Source organism: Epinephelus lanceolatus, chromosome 4, assembly GCF_041903045.1.
Source record: "Epinephelus lanceolatus isolate andai-2023 chromosome 4, ASM4190304v1, whole genome shotgun sequence".
Lineage (NCBI taxonomy): Eukaryota > Metazoa > Chordata > Actinopteri > Perciformes > Serranidae > Epinephelus > Epinephelus lanceolatus.
This window is the reverse complement of record NC_135737.1, coordinates 6,667,749-6,692,763: the sequence shown is the minus strand read 5'-3', so window position 1 is coordinate 6,692,763 and position 25,015 is coordinate 6,667,749. Positions and strand designations below refer to the sequence as shown.

The 25,015-nt window shown below is 42.1% G+C and overlaps 1 protein-coding gene across 1 annotated transcript; it reads right to left on the bottom strand.

Moving 5' to 3' along the window:
* Positions 1-757: 757 nt before the first annotated feature.
* LOC117259874 (dehydrogenase/reductase SDR family member 13-like) lies at positions 758-24,153 on the bottom strand. Its single transcript, XM_033631657.2, has 5 exons — positions 23,962-24,153; positions 18,315-18,433; positions 17,937-18,060; positions 9,997-10,323; positions 758-1,429 (listed from the first exon to the last, which is right to left on the bottom strand). Exons 1-5 carry the CDS (start codon positions 24,086-24,088, stop codon positions 1,170-1,172), a joined length of 957 nt encoding a protein of 318 aa, XP_033487548.2. The 5' UTR covers positions 24,089-24,153; the 3' UTR covers positions 758-1,169.
* Between the last annotated feature and the right edge of the window lie 862 nt (positions 24,154-25,015).

Here is a 25,015-nt window from a genome sequence, read left to right as displayed (position 1 = left end):
CAGGTCTTGCTTTGCACTGCAAACAGTTAAATGTGTGTCATCACCTGAGTGAAGACACTTTACATTTGATCTATGGAACAATGCTTGATTCATCAAAGCGAAAACAGTATAACTCATCTCTTATGATTACAGTGATACTTGTGAGATTAATTTCTTTATGTACTCATTTGTTAATTCATAAACATCCGGGCTTGCTCTCAGTATGTCAAGAATTTCTGATGGGGCCCACTTGTACATGTCAGTATGAATGGATTAAACAAAGACCAAACCCAGAGAGATTTGCACATGCTTAGGACCAGAGTAAAGACCCAAGCTTCTGGTTTTATTCAGGAAGAACATACGGTTCTCTACTTGATAATCTGATGATCTATTAAAGCACCTGAAAACTTGGTTTCTTGACTATATTTGTGTAACACTAATTGTACTGTCTAAATAATCAACAGTCAATGTTCATCAGTGATAAGTAACTGTTGATTAAAACTCAAAAACCTGCTTCACTGAGGTGGGTGTGGTTTGAGATGATTCACTGGACTATCTGTCATCACATTCTTTGGCTTATATTGTTAAATTCAGATTAGTGTAACACGTACCTGTCATCACCTTATTCTAACACACCTTTGCTGACTCTAAACCAATGAAACCAGAGACCTTTCATGTCGAATATGGTTAGAGTATAAGGTATTAGTGTGTTCATGTAGGAACCCATCATCTAAAAGAATAAAATGCTTTTATAAGGTCAGCAAAAAATCTCATGGAGTAAAAGTAACTTGTTTATTTATATTGGGCATTGGTAACTGAAATAAATGCAGTCAAAAATCTGTGGATATATTACATTTTAGCAAGCTGTTACACATAATCTGTGATTACTTTAGCTGTGAGTACATATCTTCTGCATACAACATGGAAAATAATCACCAACATGAATACATCAGGAGTGCTGTAAAAGTTATTGAGTCATGGCAACTAGTCTGTATAGTCAGACTGGCTCTATTCTTATTTAAGCCCTTGGCAGTGAATGGCGTGCCAGACCTTTACCTTACATTACTATATCTTGCCTGTCAGCTAAATTTTTCCTGTTAGGTATCAGGTACTTTGAAGGATATCCTCCCATGATTAATATCCAACGGAAATTTTGACAGCCCAATATGAGGAATCTGATGGTAAGCTTTTTATGCGAGACCACACAGTCTCTCACTGAGCTCCCACAGCTTCTTTGCCATAGCATCATCCTTAGCTTTAGGATAGACTTCTCTCACAGTGCAGTTGGAGAAGTAACGCCCGCTGAGATGTTCGATCCCCTCCTGGACAGCACAGTGCAGGGTGGTCTGGGATCCCTGGATGGTGTTTTTTAAGAAAAACGCAGTCAGGGGTGTCAGGACCAATTGCACTACAGAGTTAGTGTTCCTTGCCAGCTCAGAGTTGATAGCTCCTGCAAAAGCATAAAATAATGTAGTGTGAGTTGCCCAGTCTTTAGCCGCTATGTACCAAATCCGCTGCGTCAAAAACATACATAAAAGAAGGCTTAATATTTGGTCAAATGTTCCTTGGGCATTTTCACCTCAGTTAGTTGATGACCACCCACAAGTTTCTGGTTGAATCTTTGACCAATTGCCTTCGGTGCAGTTCAACTAAACTCGTTGGCTCTCTGGCACGGATGTTTTTCAGCACAGTTCACAAGTTCTCACTGAGGTTTAAAAAACTATAGTGCGTAACTTCTACAGGTTCGTAAATGTCCGTTTCACCCAAGCCACTACTAGAGGAGATGACACAGTGCTGATTAAGCCAATCGGCTCCTCTAACATCTCGCGGTATTTTTCAATATATATCATTTATTAGTTTGCGTGTCGACCAGCGACATTCCCGCACTAGCGCACAGGAAATGCTTCCTCACAACAAGAAGGGAGGGGGAGGAAGAGCGGAGAGTGTCATAGCAAGAGGTAGAGCGCAGGTAGAAAGAGAAAGCAACATGGAGGAGAAGAAGTGGATCCTACCACAAAGAAAAAGCCTGGACGTTCGGCTGAAGGTCTATTAGCAAAGAAGGAAAGTGAGTGACGGAGAAGGCAAACAAGGATTTGTATTGGCGTCGCTTTTCCTCGCTGGGGAGTCCTGAAGGAAGAAATTGGACTCAGGGCAGACACGGATGTTGCCTTGCTGCTGTTGGATAAGTAAGTGGCTTGGTTTATAATTACATTATGAGTAGTATGAGTTGCTGTTACATGTACTGGACCTAGTACTTTATTACTCTAAACAAAAATATAAACACAACACTTTTGTTTTTGCTCCCATTTTTCATGAGCTGAACTCAAAGATCTAAAACATTTTCTATACACACAAAAGACCATTTCTCACAAATATTGTTCACAAATCTGTCTAAATCTGTGTTAGTGAGCACTTCTCCTTTGCCGAGATAATCCATCCCACCTCACAGGTGTGGCATATCAAGATGCTGATTAGACAGCATGATTATTGCACAGGTGTGCCTTAGGCTGGCCACAATAAAAGGCCACTCTGAAATGTGCAGTTTTGCTTTATTGGGGGGGTCTGTGGGGTCAGAAAACCAGTCAGTATCTGGTGTGACCACCATTTGCCTCACGCAGTGCAACACATCTGCTTCACATAGAGTTGATCAGGTTGTTGATTGTGGCCTGTGGAAAGTTGGTCCACTCCTCTTCAATGGCTGTGCGAAGTTGCTGGATATTGACAGGAACTGGAACACGCTGTCGTATACGCTGATCCAGAGCATCCCAAACATGCTCAATGGGTGACATGTCCGGTGAGTATGCTGGCCTTGCAAGAACTGGGATGTTTTCAGCTTCCAGGAATTGTGTACAGATCCTTGCAACATAGGGCCGTGCATTATCATGCTGCAACATGAGGTGATGGTCGTGGATGAATGGCACAACAATGGACCTCAGGATCTCGTCACGGTATCTCTGTGCATTCAAAATGCCATCAATAAAATGCACCTGTGTTCGCTGTCCATAACATACACCTGCCCATACCATAACCCCACCACCACCATGGGCCACTCGATCCACAACGTTGACATCAGCAAACCGCTCACCCACACAATGCCACACACGCTGTCTGCCATTTGCCCTGAACAATGAAAACCAGGATTCATCCGTGAAGAGAACACCTCTCCAACGTGCCAGACGCCATCGAATGTGAGCATTTGCCCACTCAAGTCGGTTACGACGACAAACTGCAGTCAGGTCGAGACCTCGATTAGGATGACGAGCTTGCAGATGAGCTTCCCTGAGATGGTTTCTGACAGTTTGTGCAGAAATTCTTTGGTTATGCAAGCCGATTGTTGCAGCAGCTGTCCGGGTGGCTGGTCTCAGACGATCTTGGAGGTGAACATGCTGGATGTGGAGGTCCTGGGCTGGTGTGGTTACACGTGGTCTGCAGTTGTGAGGCCGGTTGGATGCACTGCCAAACTGTCTGAAATGCCTTTGAAGATGGCTTATGGTAGAGAAATGAACATTCAATTCTCGGGCAACAGCTCTGGTGGACATTCCTGCAGTCAGCATGCCAATTGCACGCTCCCTCAAAACTTGCGACATCTGTAGCATTGTGCTGTGTGATAAAACTGAACATTTTAGAGTGGCCTTTTATTGTGGCCAGCCTAAGGCACACCTGTGCAATAATCATGCTGTCTAATCAGCATCTTGATATGCCACACCTGTGAGGTGGGATGGATTATCTCGGCAAAATATTGTGAACAATATTTGTGAAAAATGGTCTTTTGTGTATATAGAAAATGTTTTGGATCTTTGAGTTCAGCTCATGAAAAATGGGAGCAAAAACAAAAGTGTTGCGTTTATATTTTTGTTCAGTGTATTTTCTTGGAAATGGTGCTATGAACGTAATGTAATGTTTGCAGCCTGGTGTTCGCCACCTTGTGTAGCATTGTGTACACGGTGTGAAGCGAGTGTTACTCTGTGTACACGGTGTGTGGCGAGTGTTACTCTGTGTACTTGGTGTGTGGCGAGTGTTACTTTGTGTACATGGTGTGTGGCGAGTGTTACTCTGTGTACGGTGTGTGGCGACTGGCGAGTGTTACTCTGTGTACACGGTGTGTGGCGACTGGCGAGTGTTACTCTGTGTACACGGTGTGTGGCGAGTGTTATTCTGTGTACACGGTGTGTGGCGACTGGTGAGTGTTACTCTGTGTACATGGAAGTGCCGCCGGCTTATTAGTTGTAATAACGCATTATCCGCTGGGAGGCAACAGAAGTTACGCACTATAGCTTTAAAGTAAGGACCTTAGGAAAGCTGTTCCAAAACCTTAATTCTAGCCTGATATCACTTTTAATGTGTGTTTGGGGTAACTGTACTGTTGGAACACAGCTGTGTTCAAGACAGAACCTTCTTTCTAATGATTGTAGGTTTTCCTGAAGTGAATGTTTATACATATATATGTATATGTATGTGTATATATATATATATATATATATATATATATATGTGTGTGTGTGTGTGTGTGTGTATGTATGATAACACTGCTCAAAAAAATAAAGGGAACACACAATCATCAGTGTAACTCAAAGTCAGTCAAACTCCTGGAATATCAACCCGTCGAAGCAAAACTGATTGTGAATCAGTTTCACCTGCTGTTGTGCAAATTGGACAGACAACAGGTGGAAAGGAGAGGCAATTACCAAGACAATCACTATTCAGGAATGGTTTTGCAGGTGGTGGCCACAGACCATTTCCCTCTCTGCATCCTTTCTCGTTGATTCTTGGCTAGTTTTGCATTTTTCCAGTGCCCACACCACTAGTGGTATCATGAGGCAGTAACTGCAGCCCACAGAAGTTGCTCAGGTAATGCAGCTACTCCAGGATGGCACATCCATATGCACAGTGGCCAGAAGGTTTGTGTCTCCCAGCACAGTGTCAAGAGCATAGAGGAGATACTAGGAGACAGGCCAGTACACCAGGAGAGGTGAAGGGGCCATAGGAGGGCAACAACCCAGCAGCAGGATCGCTAACTGCTTCTTTGTGCAAAGAGGAACAGGAGAAGCACTGCCAGAGCCCTCCAAAATGACCTCCAGCAGGCTACTGGTGTGCATGTTTCTGCCCAAACTGTCAGAAACAGACTCCATGACGGTGGCGTGAGGGCCACAAGGGGGGCCTATGCTCACACACCAGCACCGTGCAGAGAACACCAAAATTGGCAAATTCGCTACTGGTGCCCTGTTCTCTTCACAGATGAGAGCAGGTTCACACTGAGCACATGTGATAGACATGACAGAGTCTGAAGAACATTCTGCTGCCTGCAACATTCTCCAGCATGACCGGTTTGGTGGTGGGTCAGTGATGGTCTGAGGAGGCACATCCCTGGAGGGCCGCACAGACCTCCACATGCTAGCCAGAGGTACCCTGACTGCTGTTAGGTACGGGGATGAGATCCCCAGACCCATTGTCAGACCTTACGCTGGTGCAGTGGGCCCTGGGTTCCTTCTGATTCATGACAATGCCCAGCCTCATGTGGCTGGAGTGTGTCAGCAGTTCCTGGATGATGAAGGCATTGATGCTACTGACCTGAATCCAATCAAGCACCTTTGGGACATGATGCATCGTAGCATCCACCGCCACCACATCACACCACAGACTGTCCAGGAGCTGACTGATGCCCTAATCTAGGTCTGGGAGGAGATCCCCCAGGAGACCATCCGTCGTCTCATCAGGAGCATGCCCAGACATTGTAAGTAAGTAAGTAAATTTATTTATATAGCACTTCTCACAGAGAGGACTCACAAAGTGCTTCACAAGATAAAATACAAAAAATACAATAACAGAAACAATGCAAAATACACAAAAACAAATAAAAAGTAAAGTGCAGCGAAATACAGAGATGATACAATGGACAATTAATGGAACGCAAGCCTAAACAGATGTGTTTTTAACTGCTTTTTAAAAATGTCCACAGAAGAGGCCGCTCTCAGCTCATGAGGTAGTGCATTCCACCATTTCGGTGCAACAGCCTTAAAGGCTCTATCACCTTTCGTCTTTAATCTTGTGTGAGGGACAGTAAGTAGGTGGCCTTCAGCGGACCGCAGTGACCTGACAGGACAGTGAAAGGACACCAGATCCGAGGGAATGCATACAGGCACATAGAGGCCATACACACTACTGAGCCACATTATGAGTTGTCCTGAGGAAATTCACAGAAGTTGGATCAGCCAATGATCTGATTTTTCCATGTTGATTTTGGGTATGATTCTGAATCCAGTCCTAAATGAGTTAATGATTTTGGTTTCCATGGATTGTTCTTACATTATTTTGCTCTCAACGAATTACACTATAGCCCCTTTTCCACCAATATTTCCAGGAACTTTTATTACCAGGAATTTGTTTACCTAGGTAAAAGAATTCCTGGTAATCTGTGTGGTTTGCATTTCCACCACACCTCAAAGTTCCAGATAATTTATTCAAATTAGCGTGATGATGTAGCTGATTCGGCATGTGCCCTGTATTTGGTTCCGCCAGCTTGGCTGGTTACATGCTGGTGTAGAGAGTTGGGGCTGTTTGTCTCAGCCAGCAGCTAAGTTTAAAAGTATTTTAAGATAAATGTCAAACTAAGTTAGTCTACATACAGACAGCTGTCATTTCAGCTTATTAGTAACAATTTGCTATCAGCCGAACTAGCGTGCTGTCCTTGTGGAAGACATAACGTTAGTAACGGTGGATGAGAGACTGTGGATGGAGCATATTGAATATCGCTGTCTACATGTTTACATGTTCTGAACACATGTATTGAAAAAGTATCGGCTTCTTACTCTCTAAGGTTTAATGTCACTTACAGTAATGAGTCTAGCGGCGGTCAACTTGAGTCATTTTTGAGTTATCTTAACTTTGTTTCCACCGCAGCCGCTCGGCGGCTGGTACCCATCCTTAATCAAAACACAAATGAAGTGAAGCCTGTAGAGATGACAAAAAAGTTTTCAGCAGCTGCCTGTAAAGGGAGTGCGGAATGCTGCAAGTGTGTGCTCCATCGATCAGTGTTCTCCGGCAAACAGCCCCGCCCCTCAAGAATTCCAGGTAATCTGAAAAGTCCTACCCCCCTACTAGGTACTTTCTCCGGGGTAAATTTTGGGGTGAGGGAAAGTTTTTTACCCAGGTAATTTTGGTGGAAACGCAAGGTGGTTTTTCAAAATTCCGGGTAATTGATAAAAGTTCCTGCGGTGGAAAAGGGGCTTATATATCAATGAAGATTTTCATCTGGAATATTTCATTCATCGAGATCTGGGATGTGTGATTTAAGTGTTCCCTTTATTTTTTTGAGCAGTGTGTGTATATATATATATATATATATGTGTGTATATATATATATATACAGTACAGGCCAAAAGTTTGGACACACCTTCTCATTCAATGCGTTTTCTTTATTTTCATGACCATTTACATTGTAGATTCTCACTGAAGGCATCAAAACTATGAATGAACACATGTGGAGTTATGTACTTAACAAAAAAAGGTGAAATAACTGAAAACATGTTTTATATTCTAGTTTCTTCAAAATAGCCACCCTTTGCTCTGATTACTGCTTTGCACACTCTTGGCATTCTCTCAATGAGCTTCAAGAGGTAGTCACCTGAAATGGTTTCCACTTCACAGGTGTGCCTTATCAGGGTTAATTAGTGGAATTTCTTGCTTTATCAATGGGGTTGGGACCATCAGTTGTGTTGTGCAGAAGTCAGGTTAATACACAGCCGACAGCCCTATTGGACAACTGTTAAAATTCATATTATGGCAAGAACCAATCAGCTAACTAAAGAAAAACCAGTGGCCATCATTACTTTAAGAAATGAAGGTCAGTCAGTCCGGAAAATTGCAAAAACTTTAAATGTGTCCCCAAGTGGAGTCGCAAAAACCATCAAGCGCTACAACGAAACTGGCACACATGAGGACCAACCCAGGAAAGGAAGACCAAGAGTCACCTCTGCTTCTGAGGATAAGTTCATCCGAGTCACCAGCCTCAGAAATCGCAAGTTAACAGCAGCTCAGATCAGAGACCAGATGAATGCCACACAGAGTTCTAGCAGCAGACCCATCTCTAGAACAACTGTTAAGAGGAGACTGCGCCAATCAGGCCTTCATGGTCAAATAGCTGCTAGGAAACCACTGCTAAGGAGAGGCAACAAGCAGAAGAGATTTGTTTGGGCCAAGAAACACAAGGAATGGACATTAGACCAGTGGAAATCTGTGCTTTGGTCTGATGAGTCCAAATTTGAGATCTTTGGTTCCAACCGCCGTGACTTTGTGAGACGCAGAAAAGGTGAACGGATGGATTCCACATGCCTGCTTCCCACTGTGAAGCATGGAGGAGGAGGTGTGATGGTGTGGGGGTGTTTTGCTGGTGACACTGTTGGGGATTTATTCAAAATTGAAGGCACACTGAACCAGCATGGCTACCACAGCATCCTGCAGCGACATGCCATCCCATCCGGTTTGCATTTAGTTGGACGATCATTTATTTTTCAACAGGACAATGACCCCGAACACACCTCCAGGCTGTGTAAGGGCTATTTGACCAAGAAGGAGAGTGATGGAGTGCTTTGGCAGATGACCTGGCCTCCACAGTCACCGGACCTGAACCCAATCGAGATGGTTTGGGGTGAGCTGGACCGCAGAGTGAAGGCAAAGGGGCCAACAAGTGCTAAACACCTCTGGGAACTCCTTCAAGACTGTTGGAAAAGCATTTCAGGTGACTACCTCTCGAAGCTCATCGAGAGAATGCCAAGAGTGTGCAAAGCAGTAATCAGAGCAAAGGGTGGCTATTTTGAAGAAACTAGAATATAAAACATGTTTTCAGTTATTTCACCTTTTTTTGTTAAGTACATAACTCCACATGTGTTCATTCATAGTTCTGATGCCTTCAGTGAGAATCTACAATGTAAATAATCATGAAAATAAAGAAAACACATTGAATGAGAAGGTGTGTCCAAACTTTTGGCCTGTACTGTATATATATGTGTGTGTGTGTGTACACACAAACATACACCAATCAGGCAAAACATTATAACACTCACCACCCAACCAAACAATGAAATGGCACTCTGTGCCTTGCCACAATGCAAAAACTGTTCAGGAATGGCCTGAGGAGACAAAACAGACAAAAAGCTCAAGGTGACAACCTGGCCACCAAATTAGCTAGATCCCAACCCAATCGAGCATCTGGAGGATGTGTCAGTACCCCACCTTGCAACCTGCAGGACTCAAAGATACACTGCCAATGCCCTGGTGCCAGGCACAAGAGGGCACCACCAGAGTTCCTGTGTCCATCTCTCAACAGGTCAGAGCCAAGTCCAATCCAAGGAGGCCCCACCATAGATCAGGGGTACCTCTGAAGTACCAGCATGTCCCATGAATGCTCGAACGCTCAAATTTGGATCTGGTGAAATCGGAGGTCAGACGCCGGGAGCTGGAAGGACAAGCCCCTGCACAGCATGTACCTCCGGCAGATTGAAGAAGTGGCCCACACCAAGTAGTCCTACCAGTGGCTGGAAAAGGCTGGACTGACAGCCAGCACAGAAGCACTGATCATGGCAACACAGGAACAGGCACTTAGTACAAGATCAATAGAAGCAGGGGTCTACCCCACCAGACAGGACCCCAGGTGCAGGCTTTGCAAAAATGCTCCTGAGACAGTTCATCACATAATAGCAGGGTGTAAGATGCAGGCAGAAAAAAGAGTGTACATGGAATACCATAACCAAGTGGCTGGCATAGTGTACAGGAACATCTGCACTGAGTATGTGCTGAAAGTCCCAAGGTTACAGTGGAAGACACCTCCTAAGGTGGTTGAGAATGACCAAACTATGATGAGGGGGATTTTTTTTTTTTTTTTTTTTTTTTGTGTGTGTGTGTGGGTGTGTGTGTGCGTTGTATATATAAATTATTATATTACTATATACTACTATATTATTACTATAATTTATTACCCATTCTTGTGCATGAATATAATGGTGACATACTCTGACTACTGACCTGGATGGAGGGAGTAACAGGTGACCTTGGTTCCCTGCAGTCTTTTGGCCAGCTCATGTGTGAAGAGGACGTTGCACAGCTTGCTATCGGAGTAGACCTGAAAGATCTCCATGACTGAGGTCCCCAGTCCCAGAGCTTTGTTGGTGTTCAGGCACTCAAAATCAATTTTTCCAAAGCAATGTGCCACGGATGACACGTTGACCACCCTGCTCGGTTCACACTCCTTCAGACGATCCAGTAACAGGTTGGTTAACAGGAAATGACCAACGTGATTGACACCAAACATCATCCCCAGTCCGTCCTCTGTTCGACCCTGTAGGTAAATACCTGAAACAAAAACACGGAGAAAGCTTAATCCTGTTTCCAGACATGGTACCATCAAAACAAGCAAGCCTTTAAACTATCTAATATCTGTGGAAGAGTATGATGATTCCTTGAATATAAAGACATGCTAAAGTCAAAAGAAAAGTCAACATTGATTGCTTGATTCTAGAGAACTTGCATGTCTTACATATCTTTATCTATGTTATGTACTTTTTGAGCTGACTCTGACCCATTTCTGTCCGGAAGGGTAGACAAGATGTCAACTACAAACACCAAAATGCATTTTGGTAAGACACAGACAGCTAAAAAAAATGGTCAGTTTGTGTAACGGTGGGGTAAAGTTAGAGCAGAGCATGGTAGTATTCCTCGGATCAATGCAGCAACTTGAATGAATTAATTTCAGATTTCAGATTAAAATTTAAACCACTCAGCAAGTGCTTAACTGACTGCACTGACTGACTGAATGTATTGTGAACATGCTAGAACTTCAATCAAATTTCTTAAAAAACTTGAACTACCACCTTGTAGCTGTATGCCTCCACGCAGCAGTTTCTCTTACTGGTTCTCTTTCTCTAAGTTTCTCTTACAGTGCTTTACAAACATTTTCCCCTGGCAGCACAGAAGATCTATACAATTAGCACTGTTTCAGATGGAAACCAAGATTAGTGTCACCAGTTCATTATCTGACCAAATGTCTCCCCTTCTGTTCCTGAGATATGACGTGGAGTAATGGCCAAAACAGTGTTTTGGTTGACATTTTGGATATAAAACTCACCAGCTCAGTGGCCTAGTGGTAGAGTGTCTGCCCTGAGACTGGGAGGTCGTTGGTTCAATCCACGGCTGGGTCACACCAAAGACTATAAAAATGGGACCCATTGCCTCCCTGCTTGGCACTCAGCATCAGGGGTTGGAATTGAGGGGGTTAGATCACCACATGATTCCCGAGCGCGGCACCGCTGCTGCTCACCGCTCCCTCAGGGGATGGGTCAAATGCGGAGAACAAATTTCATACACTCAGGTGTATGACAATCAGTGGAACTTTAATCTTTAATCACTCCATTACATGCTACCAGACATTTGTGTTAAGTTTTGTCATAATTAGCATATGACTGCTTGAGTTATGGCCAAAAACATATTTTGTGAGATTACACTAGCTTTGACCTTTGACCTTCAACCATCGAATTCCAATCGGTTTATTGTTCAGTCCAAGTCAATGTGTGTGCCAAATTTTGATGAAATTCACTGAAGGTATTTTTGAGATATCACTTTCACAAGAATGACACGGATTCAAAGTCTCAGTGACCTTTGAGCTTTGACCACCATAATCTAATCAGTTCATTGTTGAGTCCAAGTGAATGTTTCTGCCAAATCTGAAGAAAAAAAAATCCCTCAAGGTGTTCTTGAGATATGACGTTCAGAAGACTGAGACAGACAAGGTCAAAGTGACCTAGATCTTTGATCTATGACAACCAAATTCTAATCAATTCATTGGTAAGTCCAAGGGGATGTTTGTGCCAAATTTGAAGAAATCCCCTCAAGGCGGTCTTGAGACATTGAGTTCACAAGAATGGGACAGAGGGATGGCTACAGCTAACCCCCCCAAAAATAACACATAACACTGTTTTTTCTTATTTGTGATACGTCTCTGTGCTCGCTGTACAGCTTGATTAATTTTCTAATTTCAGTGTTGGTAAAATTTTCATTGATCCTTCAGGTTTTCTTCAAATCTTAAACTGTAAATAAACTGTCAACACAGATGAGAGGGGCTGTCAACTGTCAATTGTCATCTGTCAAGCACACGGGGTGATTCAGCGACGCGTCATTTAACGTCACCGCGCTCCTCTAGGCAGGCCGCGAGGGGCATTCCGGGGGCATTCACATGGACGCGCACAGCTAAAACCAGCGTAGCTAAGACCAGGCGTAAGCCCTGTTGGTGCAACCGGCGTAAGTCCACTCCTTAAGACTGGTCTTAACAAAGACCGTCTTAGGAGTTACGACCAGGTGTAGTAAAGACCAGTTGGTGCAACCGGCCCTAGATGTTCAAAAGATGCAGTCTCAGTCATAAGTTTAGTCCATTCCGAAATTCTTGGCCTACTTGGGCTCTTCCAATTGCGCAAGATTAATCTTGCTGCCACGAGGGAGCCTGCTAGTATCAGTTCAAACTGTGCTTTAGTGACACCTTGTGGTGCTAGCTCTCTACTCCCAAGAAGGTAAAGCTCAGGAGATTCTGGCAAATGCTTCCCTACAAATTACCTCAAATTACCTCTTTCCAAAAAGGGAGAACAGAGGGACATTCCCACATAGCATGCCAGAAAGTACCCTCTGCCCTCTGACATTTCCAGCATTTTCGATCTTTTGATAGTCCCATTCTGTGGAGTTTAAGAGGAGTATAATAGTATCGATGCACAATTTTGTAATGGATAAATTTGCTTCTAACATCCCTTGTAGCCCTACCAACTTTGGATATTATATCCTGCCATAGCTTCTCTCCAATATCCCTTCCCAGGTCCCTTTGCCAGATCAGCCTAAGGTTCTCACAGCTCACACTCTGAATGTCAATGATATGTTGATAGAATATTGAAGCACTGTGCATTTGTTCCTCCAAACCCTGATTACACTTCAACATACTCCTTATACTGCTTCGTAGTTGAAAATATTTAAAAGATCTCCTTTCCCATCCAGCCCAAATTCATCAATCAGTTCCTGATATATCTTGAATGTTGTATCCTTATATAGATCACTTATGGTGCATATGTTGTTCATTTGCCAATTATCCCAAAAAACTGGTCGTTTCCCTATGTGGACTTGTGGGTTATTCCACACAGAAGAATAGGCCTGTTTATATTGAGATCTACCAAGTATTCTATGTGTTTTAGCCCATACCCAATTGGAATGAGTCAAGATGGGATTTTGATTCCCACCTGTCTGCCTCTTTTGTGAAAGCGCTTGTATAGGTGTAAACGGGGCCATTAGCGATTGCTCAATTTGTACCCACCCAACCTCTGAATCACACCCTACCCAGTGCCTAGCTAATTTGGCCAACTCAAAAGCCAATTTATATGTCTCCACATTTGGCAGAGCTAATCCCCCCCTCTCCCTGAGGGAGTACATTTTCCCGATGTTAATCCTAGGCCTTTTTCCATTCCATAAAAAAATCTTTTACTATTTGATTATATTGTTTAAACATCCTGTCTGGTATTATTAGTGGCAGCATCATTGAAATATAGTTCAATTGTGGAGCAGTTGTAATTTTTATAGTATTTATTTTCCCCCAAAGAGAGAGGTTTATCACTTTCCACTTATCCAAGTTATTCCTAATCTTATGAAGAACTGTTGCCATATTCAATTCGAGGATACACTCAAGGTCTGCACTTAAACTTACACCTAGGTAGTTCATGCCTTCTGGGATCCATTTAAATTAAAAAAGAGGAAACTGCTGATGATAGGCATGTTCTAGATACAGTTATCGGCTCTGATTTATGCCAGTTAATTTTGTACCCAGAGATCTCTGAAAACTCCTCAATCTTATCTAAAACCAGTGGAATCCAATTAACAGGATCAGAAACCAGGAGCAAGATATCGTCTGTGTACAAAAACAATTTGTTTTCACAACTACCGCCCCATACACTTTTAATACCCGTTTCCGCTCTTATGCCAGTGGCTCTAAAAACAAAATGAAGAGCAGTGGGCTCAGGGGGGTCTCCTTGTTTCGATCCCCTTGTTAAATTAAAGAAGGGAGACGTTAGGCCATTAGTTAAGACAGAGGGTTTTGGGGTTGAATAAATCACATTCAACCATTTTATGAATCCATCACCAAAACCAAAACTTTTCAATGCATGCACCATGAAGCCCCACTCCATCCTATCAAACGCCTTCTCCGCATCAAGGGAGAAGGCAGTTACAGGTGTATCGTTTTCATGACTGGACCAAAAAAGGTGCAACAAGCATCTAATATTATCGGATGATGATCGCCCCCTAACAAAGCCGACCTGATCTGTATGTATCAAATGTGCCATCACCTTTTCCAGCCTTGTTGCCAGGACTTTTGTTAGTATCTTACCATCAACATTTATCAAACTTATCGGACGGAAGCTACCTGGATCTGTGGGATCTTTATTTTTTTTAATAATTAATGAAATTAAAGCCTCATTAAAAGTGTCTGGCAATTTTCCTGATAAAAATGCTTCTGTGTATACATCAGTCAGTATGGGTGCTAGTATATTAATATATTTTTTATAATATTCTACAGGAAACCCGTCCAATCCCGGTGATTTCCCTACTTTTTATGCCAATATTGCAGCCCTAACTTCCTGTTCTGTAATTGCTTCATTTAGTCGTTTTTCCTGACCTTCAGACAATTTAGGGAGATAAGTCTTTGAAAAAAACTCATTGATTTTGACTGGTGATGGATTCATTTCTGATGAGTAAAGCCCAACATAGAAATCATGGAATACTTTGTTTATTTCTTAAGTAGTGGTTACTATCTTGCCGTTTTTATTTTGTACCGCTGATATTACAGAATTAGCTTCTTTTTGCTGTAATTGTCTAGCCAGAAGTTTACCAGCTTTCTCCCTGCTTTCGTAAAAATTACTATTCAGCCTAAACAATGCATATTCAACTTTTTTGTTATATAAATCATTTAATTGAAATTTCAGTTCACAAACCTCCTTTAGGAGAGTTTCAGTGTGATTTCCCACCAATTCCTTTTCCTTTTCTTTAAGGTGGGCTTCCAATTTCAAAAGTTTCTCCCTATGTTCCCTTTTCTTTTTGCTGGAGCATGCTATTATTTTCCCTCTAATATAGGCTTTAGAGGCCTCCCACACTGTGCCCACCTTCTCTACCGACCCAGTATTTATTTCAAAAAAACTCTTAAGATCATCTTCTATTGAATTGGCACATACTTGATCCTGTAATAGGGATACATTTAATCTCCACCTGCTTTTCTTCACTTCATCTGTCCCAATCGTCATACATAGATGCACAGCCACATGGTCCGATATTGCAATAGGACCAATTGTACATTCAGTTACACAATCAGTAAGAGCTCTGGATATTAAAAAATAATCGATTCTTGAATATGACTTGTGATTATGTGAGTAAAAAGTAAATTCCTTTCCCCTGGGATTAGTCAGCCTCCAGCTATCGACAAGGCCCAAATCTTTCATCATCAAATGTATGGCTTTCCTGTCTCTAGGCACATGAGTAGAATGTGTAGTTTTATCCAAAATCCCACCTTGTACCTGATTGTAATCACCCGCAGTTACACAAAGGCCTCCTTCTATTTCCCCCAGCATTTTATTTACCCTGTGGTAAAACTCTGATTCTTCCTTATTAGGAGCGTAAATATTACACAGATTGATCTTAACCCCATTTATCATATTATTCTACCTTCATCATCTTTATGTTGTTTTAGCAAGACAAAATTCAATTTTTTACGCACCAGTATCGCAACCCCTGATTTTTTGCTAGAGTAGGAGCTAGAAAAGATTTGGCCCACCCAATCTCTTTTGAATTTAATTATTTCAGAGTCAACCAAATGAGTCTCCTGAATAAAAGCAATATCAGCTTGCTGGGATTTGAGATATGTTAAACATTTTCTCTTCTTTACAGGGTTCTGAGATCCATTTATGTTCCAGCTGATAAACCTTACAAAATTAACTATTATCAAATGCTCTTAGTACTTTAGGATTTGAGAAAACCAAATACAGGATAAACATAGGTACAAATGTCCACATTATACTTGAGTGCTGTCTGACTGTCAAACAAAAAAATAAGAAAGGAAAACACATTACTTGTGCTGAGCTCCCTGCACAACCTTTAATTTCCATCTAAATTTAAAACAAAAACAAAACAAAAATGTGAGTCGCAGAGGAAATTGGCCAGCCCATAAAAACCCCCCAAACCCCACTTCTTGCTTATCTCATTGCCAATTTAACTTATTCACACCTGAAATATGGCTCTACTTTATCTATAAAGTAAAAAATATATATATATATATAATTGGCAACTATCTGAAGAGCATTATTCCAGCCAGTATTAATAACAACAGAGCCCGACCAGTCATATAGATCAACTTAAATAATTAACCAACATTATCTGGTGTGATAAAGTCACAGTAAACTGTCATATGAATCAAAACTTGCCAAAAACTAAATCGTCCATGCCCTTTGTGGGTTAACCACACAAAGAAAAACAATTGGAAAAGTAGAGAGGGAAAAGTGTCAGGAGTTACCATAGCTTCATTCTGGTGTTTTTAACAGGATATCAGTCCCGTTGCGCAGATTGTTTGTCAATTTTTTCTAAAATTCTAGCATGCTTGTATTATCGGTTCCCGTGGAACTCGTGGTGTCGGTGCCGGTAGTATTAATCTTCTAAAGAAACTCCATTGCTTTACTGTGATCGTTGAACTTCATCCGTTCACCTCTCCAGGTGCAGCGCAGCTCCGCTGGGTACGCCAGAGTGAAACGCACATCCAGAGCGTGCAACTTCATCCTCGCCTCCGTGAACAGCTTTCTTTTCTCCGCCAGTTCCTTTGTCATGTCCGGGAAGAAAGACAGTCTGCAGCCTCCCCACCACACCTTTTCTCCCTTTCTGTATTTTTCCCTCGATGCTGCTAATACTCTTTCCCATTCCAAGTAACTCAGAAAGCGGATTATGATAGGCCTGGGTGGTTTATCATCTCTGGGTATTTCTGCAGCAGTAGGATGTACCCGCTGTAGTTGTGATGGATCCACCTGTAGCCAATATCCAGCGCCTCGAAGATGATCTTCCACATACAATCCGTTGGGTTGCGGCCCTCTATTCTCTCCTTCAGGCCGATCAACCTCAAGTTCTGCCGTCTATCACGGTTGGTAACATCCTCAACAGCCGCTTTGAGCTCCTTACGTGCTTTAGCGTTGTGCTGGGCTGTCACGCGGAGGTCAGCGTTGTCGTCCTCTAGCTCTGAGATCCGGCTTTTGGCTTCCTCAAGTCTCTTAATAACGTTGTCCACGTCTGTTCAGAGCTCGGCGTTGTTAACCTTTATCTGATTTATATCCATCTGTAGAACCTGCAGCAGTTTGCTGACCCGGCCCATTTCTTCCATAGCATTACCCAATGCCGTTTGCATAGCAGATAAAACGCCAGCTTTGTTTTTACCACTAGTGTCCGACTCGCCCTCCATCGTGTCAGTAGCGTTAGCTTGTAGCGTTTCCTTCTTGGCCTTTCGCTTCGTCATATATTGCTTCCCACTCATAAAAGTTACTGAATGTAGGATCAAATATGGTTCACATAAGCCGTCCACAACCCCCTGTCACAGCTGTGGCAATGATACCGGTCTTAAACTTAGAGAATTTCGAGATAGTTCGGGGTAGTTTACCGGGAGCTCCTGTCTAGGCGGCCATGCGCTTGACGATCACACCGAACCCGCGAATGATCATTTCTCATTAGGAAAAATAGAATTATTTTTCTGCATTACACTTTGAAGTTGTTGTTGAAATAATACTGACAATATAATAATAATACTAATTCGAAATACTTTAAACTTCTAAGACAGGTAAGGACCCAACCCACTTAAAACAGGTTTCTGATTGTGTGCACTCAGGTTTATGACATTAAGCTGCGATGAACAATCTAACCTGCATTGTTGATGAGGATGTCCAGTCTGGGTTCAGATTTCAGGAAGTTTTCGGCAAAGCTGCGGACAGACTTGAGACTCCCCAAATCCAACTGCATCAACACCACCTGATTACTCCCACTCTCCTTTGGGAGATATTGAGGGGCATTTCCAGCACATGAGAAAATAAATATAAAACAAACAGACACCGAAATTTTAGGATTTGCTTGTTTAATATTGATGTCAGCTTGCTGTGTGGCAACATGGCTAATGACAGCATCCTCACAGAATCATTAGAAGCAACTATAAGCTTCTGTGTGGGTAAGCTCATCAGCAAGGCATCTCAGACAGAGAACCTTCTTTTGGAAGAAGTAAAAGAACATGGTAGAGCTTTACTCACCCTCTTGATGTCCTCAAGAGCAGCCTCTCCCCTCTGCTTACTCCGACAGGCCAGGATAACTCTAGCTCCTCTTTTTGCCAGATCTATGGCTGTAGTCTTCCCAATGCCTGTATTGCTGCCTGCAGATGAAAAGTGAAAAACATGGATGAAACATGTTTTATTTACAAGTCCAACATACAGTATATGAAATATACAGAATATACATTAATATATATATATATATATATATATATACACATACATATATACATACACACACACACATATATGTGTGTATATATATATAAACCTGGTGCAAGAATGACAGTCATTTTTTTCCGTGACAGAAGTTACGGTTACTTCTTTGTTACTATAGATGTTACTATAGCTTCACTTATCCATAGCTCATGACCATAGGTGAGGGTTGGAATGTAGATGGGCCAGTAAATCGAAAGCTTTGCCTTCTGGCTCAGCTCGCTCTTCACCACGACAGTCCGCGGAGTGCCTGCATCACTGCAGATGACAAACCGCTGATCCATCTCACGCTCCATTCTACCCTCACTGGTGAACAAGACCCTGAAATGTCTGTAATCTGTAATGAAGATTTAATGTGCATATAGTTATAAAACAGGGGTGAAACTAAAGGAATATATGTTACAAAATGACTGACATGTCTTCCACATAAAGGTTAATGTATAACAAAGCAGAGTGAGTGCCATGAAGATGTTTATCTTTATTTTCATAGATTTCACAAAATTTTCCCATTTATGATTAAATCAAATGTAGCAACATTAAAGGAAACTGTGGTGGCCAAAGCCACACGAAGTAAAAGCAGAAGTGTTACCGTGCTGGTGAGAGGTTTCTTCCTGGGAAGACAAAAGGCTTGGCCAAGGGCTGGCAGCTCCTAAATACTGTGCCCACCTCATCAGATCATACCATCTAGTGTTTGTATTGATTTTGGCATTTTTGGGTAAGTAAAACCTTATTTTTCCAACCAAATCTCATTGCCTCACTGCTTGGTCCCTGACAATTGGTGGCAGTGGTGGGATCATCCAGTGGAGGGAACAGGATTTTTTTCTCTCTTTCTTGCCCTCCTCTTTAGTTTTTTGGATTTTTTTTTAATTTTTCTTTTTACCTATTTGACCAAAACCATCCAGCAGATTTGTGAAATGATCATATTAGAGCAATACCTGACAATGTTGCCCCCTGAGCTTCGGGTTTGGACCTGAGAGCATGACCCAAATCAGCAATGGAGGCTGCTAAGCTGGCTAATGTCTCCAACCAGCCTAACCATGGAGCTACAAGCTACAACACATGGAGAACAACCTCAAAGCAGCCCAACAGTACCAACACGGGCCAGCAACCAGTGCGGGTAAGCCTTCCATGGGGGAGAACCAGCCAGCTAGCAGACCATTGAAACATTCTTGTAAAAATCAGTCTGTTATCTCTGGAGTAGAAGGCCACACAAAGCCCATGTGCCCTAAAACTCAGCCAAGATGACACAAATGTGCTTTGTGGACTGATGGAATGCTTCAACCAGACCCTAAAGCAGCTGCTTTGGAAGTTTATCAACAACAGTGGCACGGACTGGGATCTGTGGCTGCCATACCCTTTTTCGTAGGGAAGTACCCCAAGCCTCCACTGGCTTCTCTCCATTTGAACTTTTGTACGGGCATGAAGTACGAGGACCTCTTTAACTACTGAGAGAGATTTGGGAGGGAGGCAAGGGGGAGGGGGGACTCTGTTGATATTATATCCTGTGTTGTTCAGATGAGAGAGCAATTGGAGAAAACGAGTCAGCTTGCCCAATCACACATGGTGGAGGCCCAGCAGCAGCAGAAATCCTGGTATGATCAGTCAGCCCAGCAAAGGTTGTTCATCCCTGGACAGTGCTCCTCCCTAGTGATGACAGCAAGCTTCTGATAAAGTGGCAAGGGCCATTTGAATTCCTGAAGAAACTTGGGCTCACCACATTCCAAGTATCAACCCCAGGGCAGCCATGGTCGAGTAGAGTGCTGCATATAAATCTAGGGAAGGAGTGGGTGCAGCGACCTGAGAGGAAGGACTTGATGGTAATCAGAGGTGTGCTAGAGGAGGAGGAAGTAGATGAGCAATACTTGCCTCTGGTTGGTGCTCCAGTGGACCAAGACCTCAGCCACCTCTCGGAAGATAAGCAAGTCCAGGTGAGAGAAATCTATAACTCAGAAGTATTCCAGGACAATCCTGGGAGGACAAATACTGGTGAACATGACATTGTTAAAGAAGGTTCTGCTGTGAGACGGCTGAGTTACAGGATTCCTGAACGCCTGCTATCCTCGATGAAAAAGGAGATTGACCTGCTGCTGTCCCTGGGGATTTTTCAGACTTCAAAAAGCGAGGGGTGTAACCCAGTGGTCCTGGTGCCAAAGAAGGATGGCAGCATAAGATTCTGCATTGACTTCAGGTGCCTGAATTCAATTTCTCAGTTTGATTCCTATCCCACACCAAGAATTGATGACTGCTTGAACGACAAGGAAAAGCAAAACACTTGACCACAATAGATCTCTGTAAGGGTTACTGGCAGGTTCCACTCACTGAGCGATCCAGGAAGCTTACAACTCTCAGGACGCTATGGGGTCTCTTCCAGTTCATGGTCCTGCCATTTGGTCTGCATGGGGCTCCAGCAACCTTCCAGAGGCTCATGGACCAGGTACTGTGTGATGTCACCGACTTTGCTGCAGCATATCTGGATGACATTGTCATTTACAGTACGACCTGTGAGGAGCACTTGAAACATCTGCATGCTGTCTTGGATCATCTCCACGCTGCCGGGCCATCTGTCAACCCTTCAAAGTGTGTCTTTGCTGCCATAGAGACAGAATACCTTATATTGCCAGATTCCAGAGAGTCTCCCCTCTTCATATATGGCAGAAAATGTCATTTTCCAACTTGCTATGGTGAGATACATGTAAAAATGTAAGAATTTAGTAACACAGATTTGTTTTTTTCATTGATATAAAAATTAATATAAAATACAGGCACACAGAAGGACATGGAATGATGGCAAATCTGGATAGCCTGGATAGCATGTGTATGTAGCCTTTATAATGACTGTGATATGAGCTTAAAAGTAAAGGCAGTAAAAATACCAAAAAACACCTAAGGCCCATAGGGTTAACTGACAACAAGCAAAAATTTGATGCTGCATTCAGTAAAAAAAATGTGTTTTGCTTGACTATATTTTGTATCAAGTTTTTATTTCATTCAAGACCTGGAATGCATCCCACGTCTATTAATGTATACACAAATAGTGCTACTATGTGACAGGTGTCAAAAGTTATCCTGAAAAATGTAAAGATTAAGACAACCTGCAGGATGGCAAGAGCAGAATTTGAACTCTTGCGACTCACAAGTCATCCACCTTACCACTCAACTACTGAACCAAGCACCTACTCACTGTGTTTCTATAGCCATCAAAAATTCCCAGGGATATGCCAGTGGGTTTTGACAGGATGAACTCTGATTGAATGACGTTCTTTAACTTTAAGAACAAGATAAAGCATGTAAACTTTTAAACCACAACAGAAACAGGAGGATGCACACAACTTGTGTCATTCACCCAGGCGCAGGTAGTTTTCTAAAGACCTCCTCAACCCCGCTGCACAATTAAGTAGGATAGGATAAGTCGGAAACAGAGGGCAGAGAAGGAGGTCACTCAACTTAAAATATTCACTATAATTTAATTAATAGGGATACAATCCAAAAAACATACATTGACCTTTGAGGAAGCATAGTACTTGCCCACCTAGGGGTTTGAACCTTTGTATCCATAGAGAAGGTGACATGCTAACTGTGCCACCAACAAGACTTGGCTTGTCATGCCTCTTCTGACAACTTCAGGCAATAATATCACATGTGCAAAACTGCTGCTGCTTTCAGGTGCATTGTCAAATATGTTGCTGACATTTGGTTAAAAATAAGATGAAATAGAAAATTTTGTGCTCACAGTACAATTTACAAGATATTGCATATCACTGCAGACTCACCATTAAACTGATCTGAGCAAAATTTGAAACATATGATATCTAGTATCCAAACAGTTTCAGTGTCCATTTTGGTTGCATTTGAATGAAGAGGATTGGAGATAAATATGTTGATTAATTTAGCATATTCTAAAAAATATTGATTGACTTCTGAATTTACTATAGGTTGCAGTGAAGCAAGGTTTTGTCACAATTCAGTGCTGAAAAAATGAGCTCTGTAGGATGTACTGGTGATTTATTATGATTTCTTTGAAGGACGGTTAAATCATTCCACAGCCAGAAACCATGGCTTAACAGACACGGACAATTATACAGCAACAGCAACAGTAAGAAGACGCATAAAAAATTATAGTGCACAAGTTAAAGGAGTTGGTGGGGAGTGGGAGTTAGACTTTTTATAATTCCATGTGACAAATAAATGATTGATTGATTGACTGATTGATTGATTGATTGATTGATGTAGCCTAAGACTACTTTACTATCACTTGATAGCATCTAGCCTGAGGTTTTGTTCATTGCAAATGTGTCCTGCAATTTCCATGGCTATCACTGCAGCACACGACTGAAGCTGAGAAACAGTTGGCTCTGAGCAGAGGGCTAATTCTGCTCTTCCCCAAACAAACTCCATTTCAACTTTTCCATCTTTGTGTACAGCTCTGAGGTATGCCACTGCACCCATGGCCTTGGCACACAGTTCTGTGTGTTCTGCCTTGTGAGAGAGCTTGTTGTATAAGTGCATGGATTATGCAACTGCATCCTGGTAGGATGGTAAAAGAGAGCCATGCTTAACCACAACAAAGCAAAATCAAATCCATTTCCAAATTCTCACACAAACCTCATGTATGCAGTCATATGCTCAGTCTTTCCAAAGTACATGCATTTTTTACTAAAATCTTACGATGTTTAACACTTCCGCGTACAAGTAAGGCACCTGGGAAAGCGTGTGAAGTCTGCAGGCACACTAATCATCCTTGCCTGAGACTGTTTATGCTTAAGTGTTTTGAATAGTAAGGTTTTAGCAAAAATACATGTGTTTGGGAAGTACTGACCAGATGACTGGATAAATGAGATTTGGATTATACTGCAGGAGTTGTTTCAGTTTGAAAATTGATGTTTTTATAAAATTTTGCTGTTGTGGCCCCCTATTTCTTCAGTTCATCAAGATTTTTTCCTGTTGTTGGAGTCTCTGTTTGTCAAAGTATTCTTCACCAATTCAACATAACACTGATATTAAAATGACCAGTTTCTGAGTTAATCATTCCATTAAAGCAGCACTTACCAATATCTGTTTTTATTAACAGTGACTCAAATGACATGTGCGTCTTGTGTGATGAAAAGAAGTCACCCATAATGATGGAGCCACAAAGAAGGAACCAAAATTCTTGGACACACAGTCTTAAAATGAAGACATGATTTATATCTCTACTTTCAAATTCTCTGTTTTATGTTCTTAGAGTCTTGTTTTCATTCAGAGTTGCAGTGCCTGCAACTGAAATTGGTAAGCTATAAAATGTGCTGTAAGAGCTGCTTCTTAATGCAAAATTTGTTGAGTGTAGTCCACACATCCAATTAATAGCCTATAGAAAAAAGTCACTGGATATGTCTTCTGCCCCTCATGGCACACAGTAATAAGAATCTTTACTTACCGGTCACAATCACAGTTTTCCCATCCAGCCTTGCTTTACTTGTGCACCGCTTTCCCTTAACCACAACATGGCGGTAAATGTAAGCAAACCCTACAACAACCGCCACAACCAGCAGAAGAGTAGACATTGCTAAAGCCCTGGTTGCTCACACCAGACTGGCTGCTCTGAGGACGTCTGAGCAAATTTGTGTATTCAGACACACATAAACAAACACTCATATCCTGCCTGGGCGTGACAGTGGACTCGCTGTTATCAGACAACACATATGTCTGCTGGGGCAAGTTTGGACAATGCATTTCAACTTTGTTCTCTATTTTAAAATAAGCTCAAAGTGAAATCAAACAATACAGTCCATATTTTGGTTAACAATCACGAACATCAGCAAATATGTTTGTAAAATAATGCTGTGTTAAATCAAAACAATGTCTTGCAAAAGGCTTATTCTCCTCTCCCTCCCATTCAGTAGCCTATCATCTAATAGGAAAGCAGCACCACCTGCTGTTGCCAACCTACATTTCCAGGCCTACAGATGCAGACATACAGTAGAACTGCTCTTTGCTGCCTCATAATGTTATTCCATATAGAATTCTTTTATATACAGTACAGGCCAAAAGTTTGGACACACCTTCTCATTCACTGCGTTTTCTTTATTTTCATGACTATTTACATTGTAGATTCTCACTGAAGGCATCAAAACTATGAATGAACACATGTGGAGTTATGTACTTAACAAAAAAAGGTGAAATAACTGAAAACATGTTTTATATTCTAGTTTCTTCAAAATAGCCACCCTTTGCTCTGATTACTGCTTTGCACACTCTTGGCATTCTCTCGATGAGCTTCAAGAGGTAGTCACCTGAAATGGTTTCCACTTCACAGATGTGCCTTATCAGGGTTTATTAGTGGAATTTCTTGCTTTATCAATGGGGTTGGGACCATCAGTTGTGTTGTGTCAGGTTAATACACAGCCGACAGCCCTATTGGACAACTGTTAAAATTCATATTATGGCAAGAACCAATCAGCTAACTAAAGAAAAACCAGTGGCCATCATTA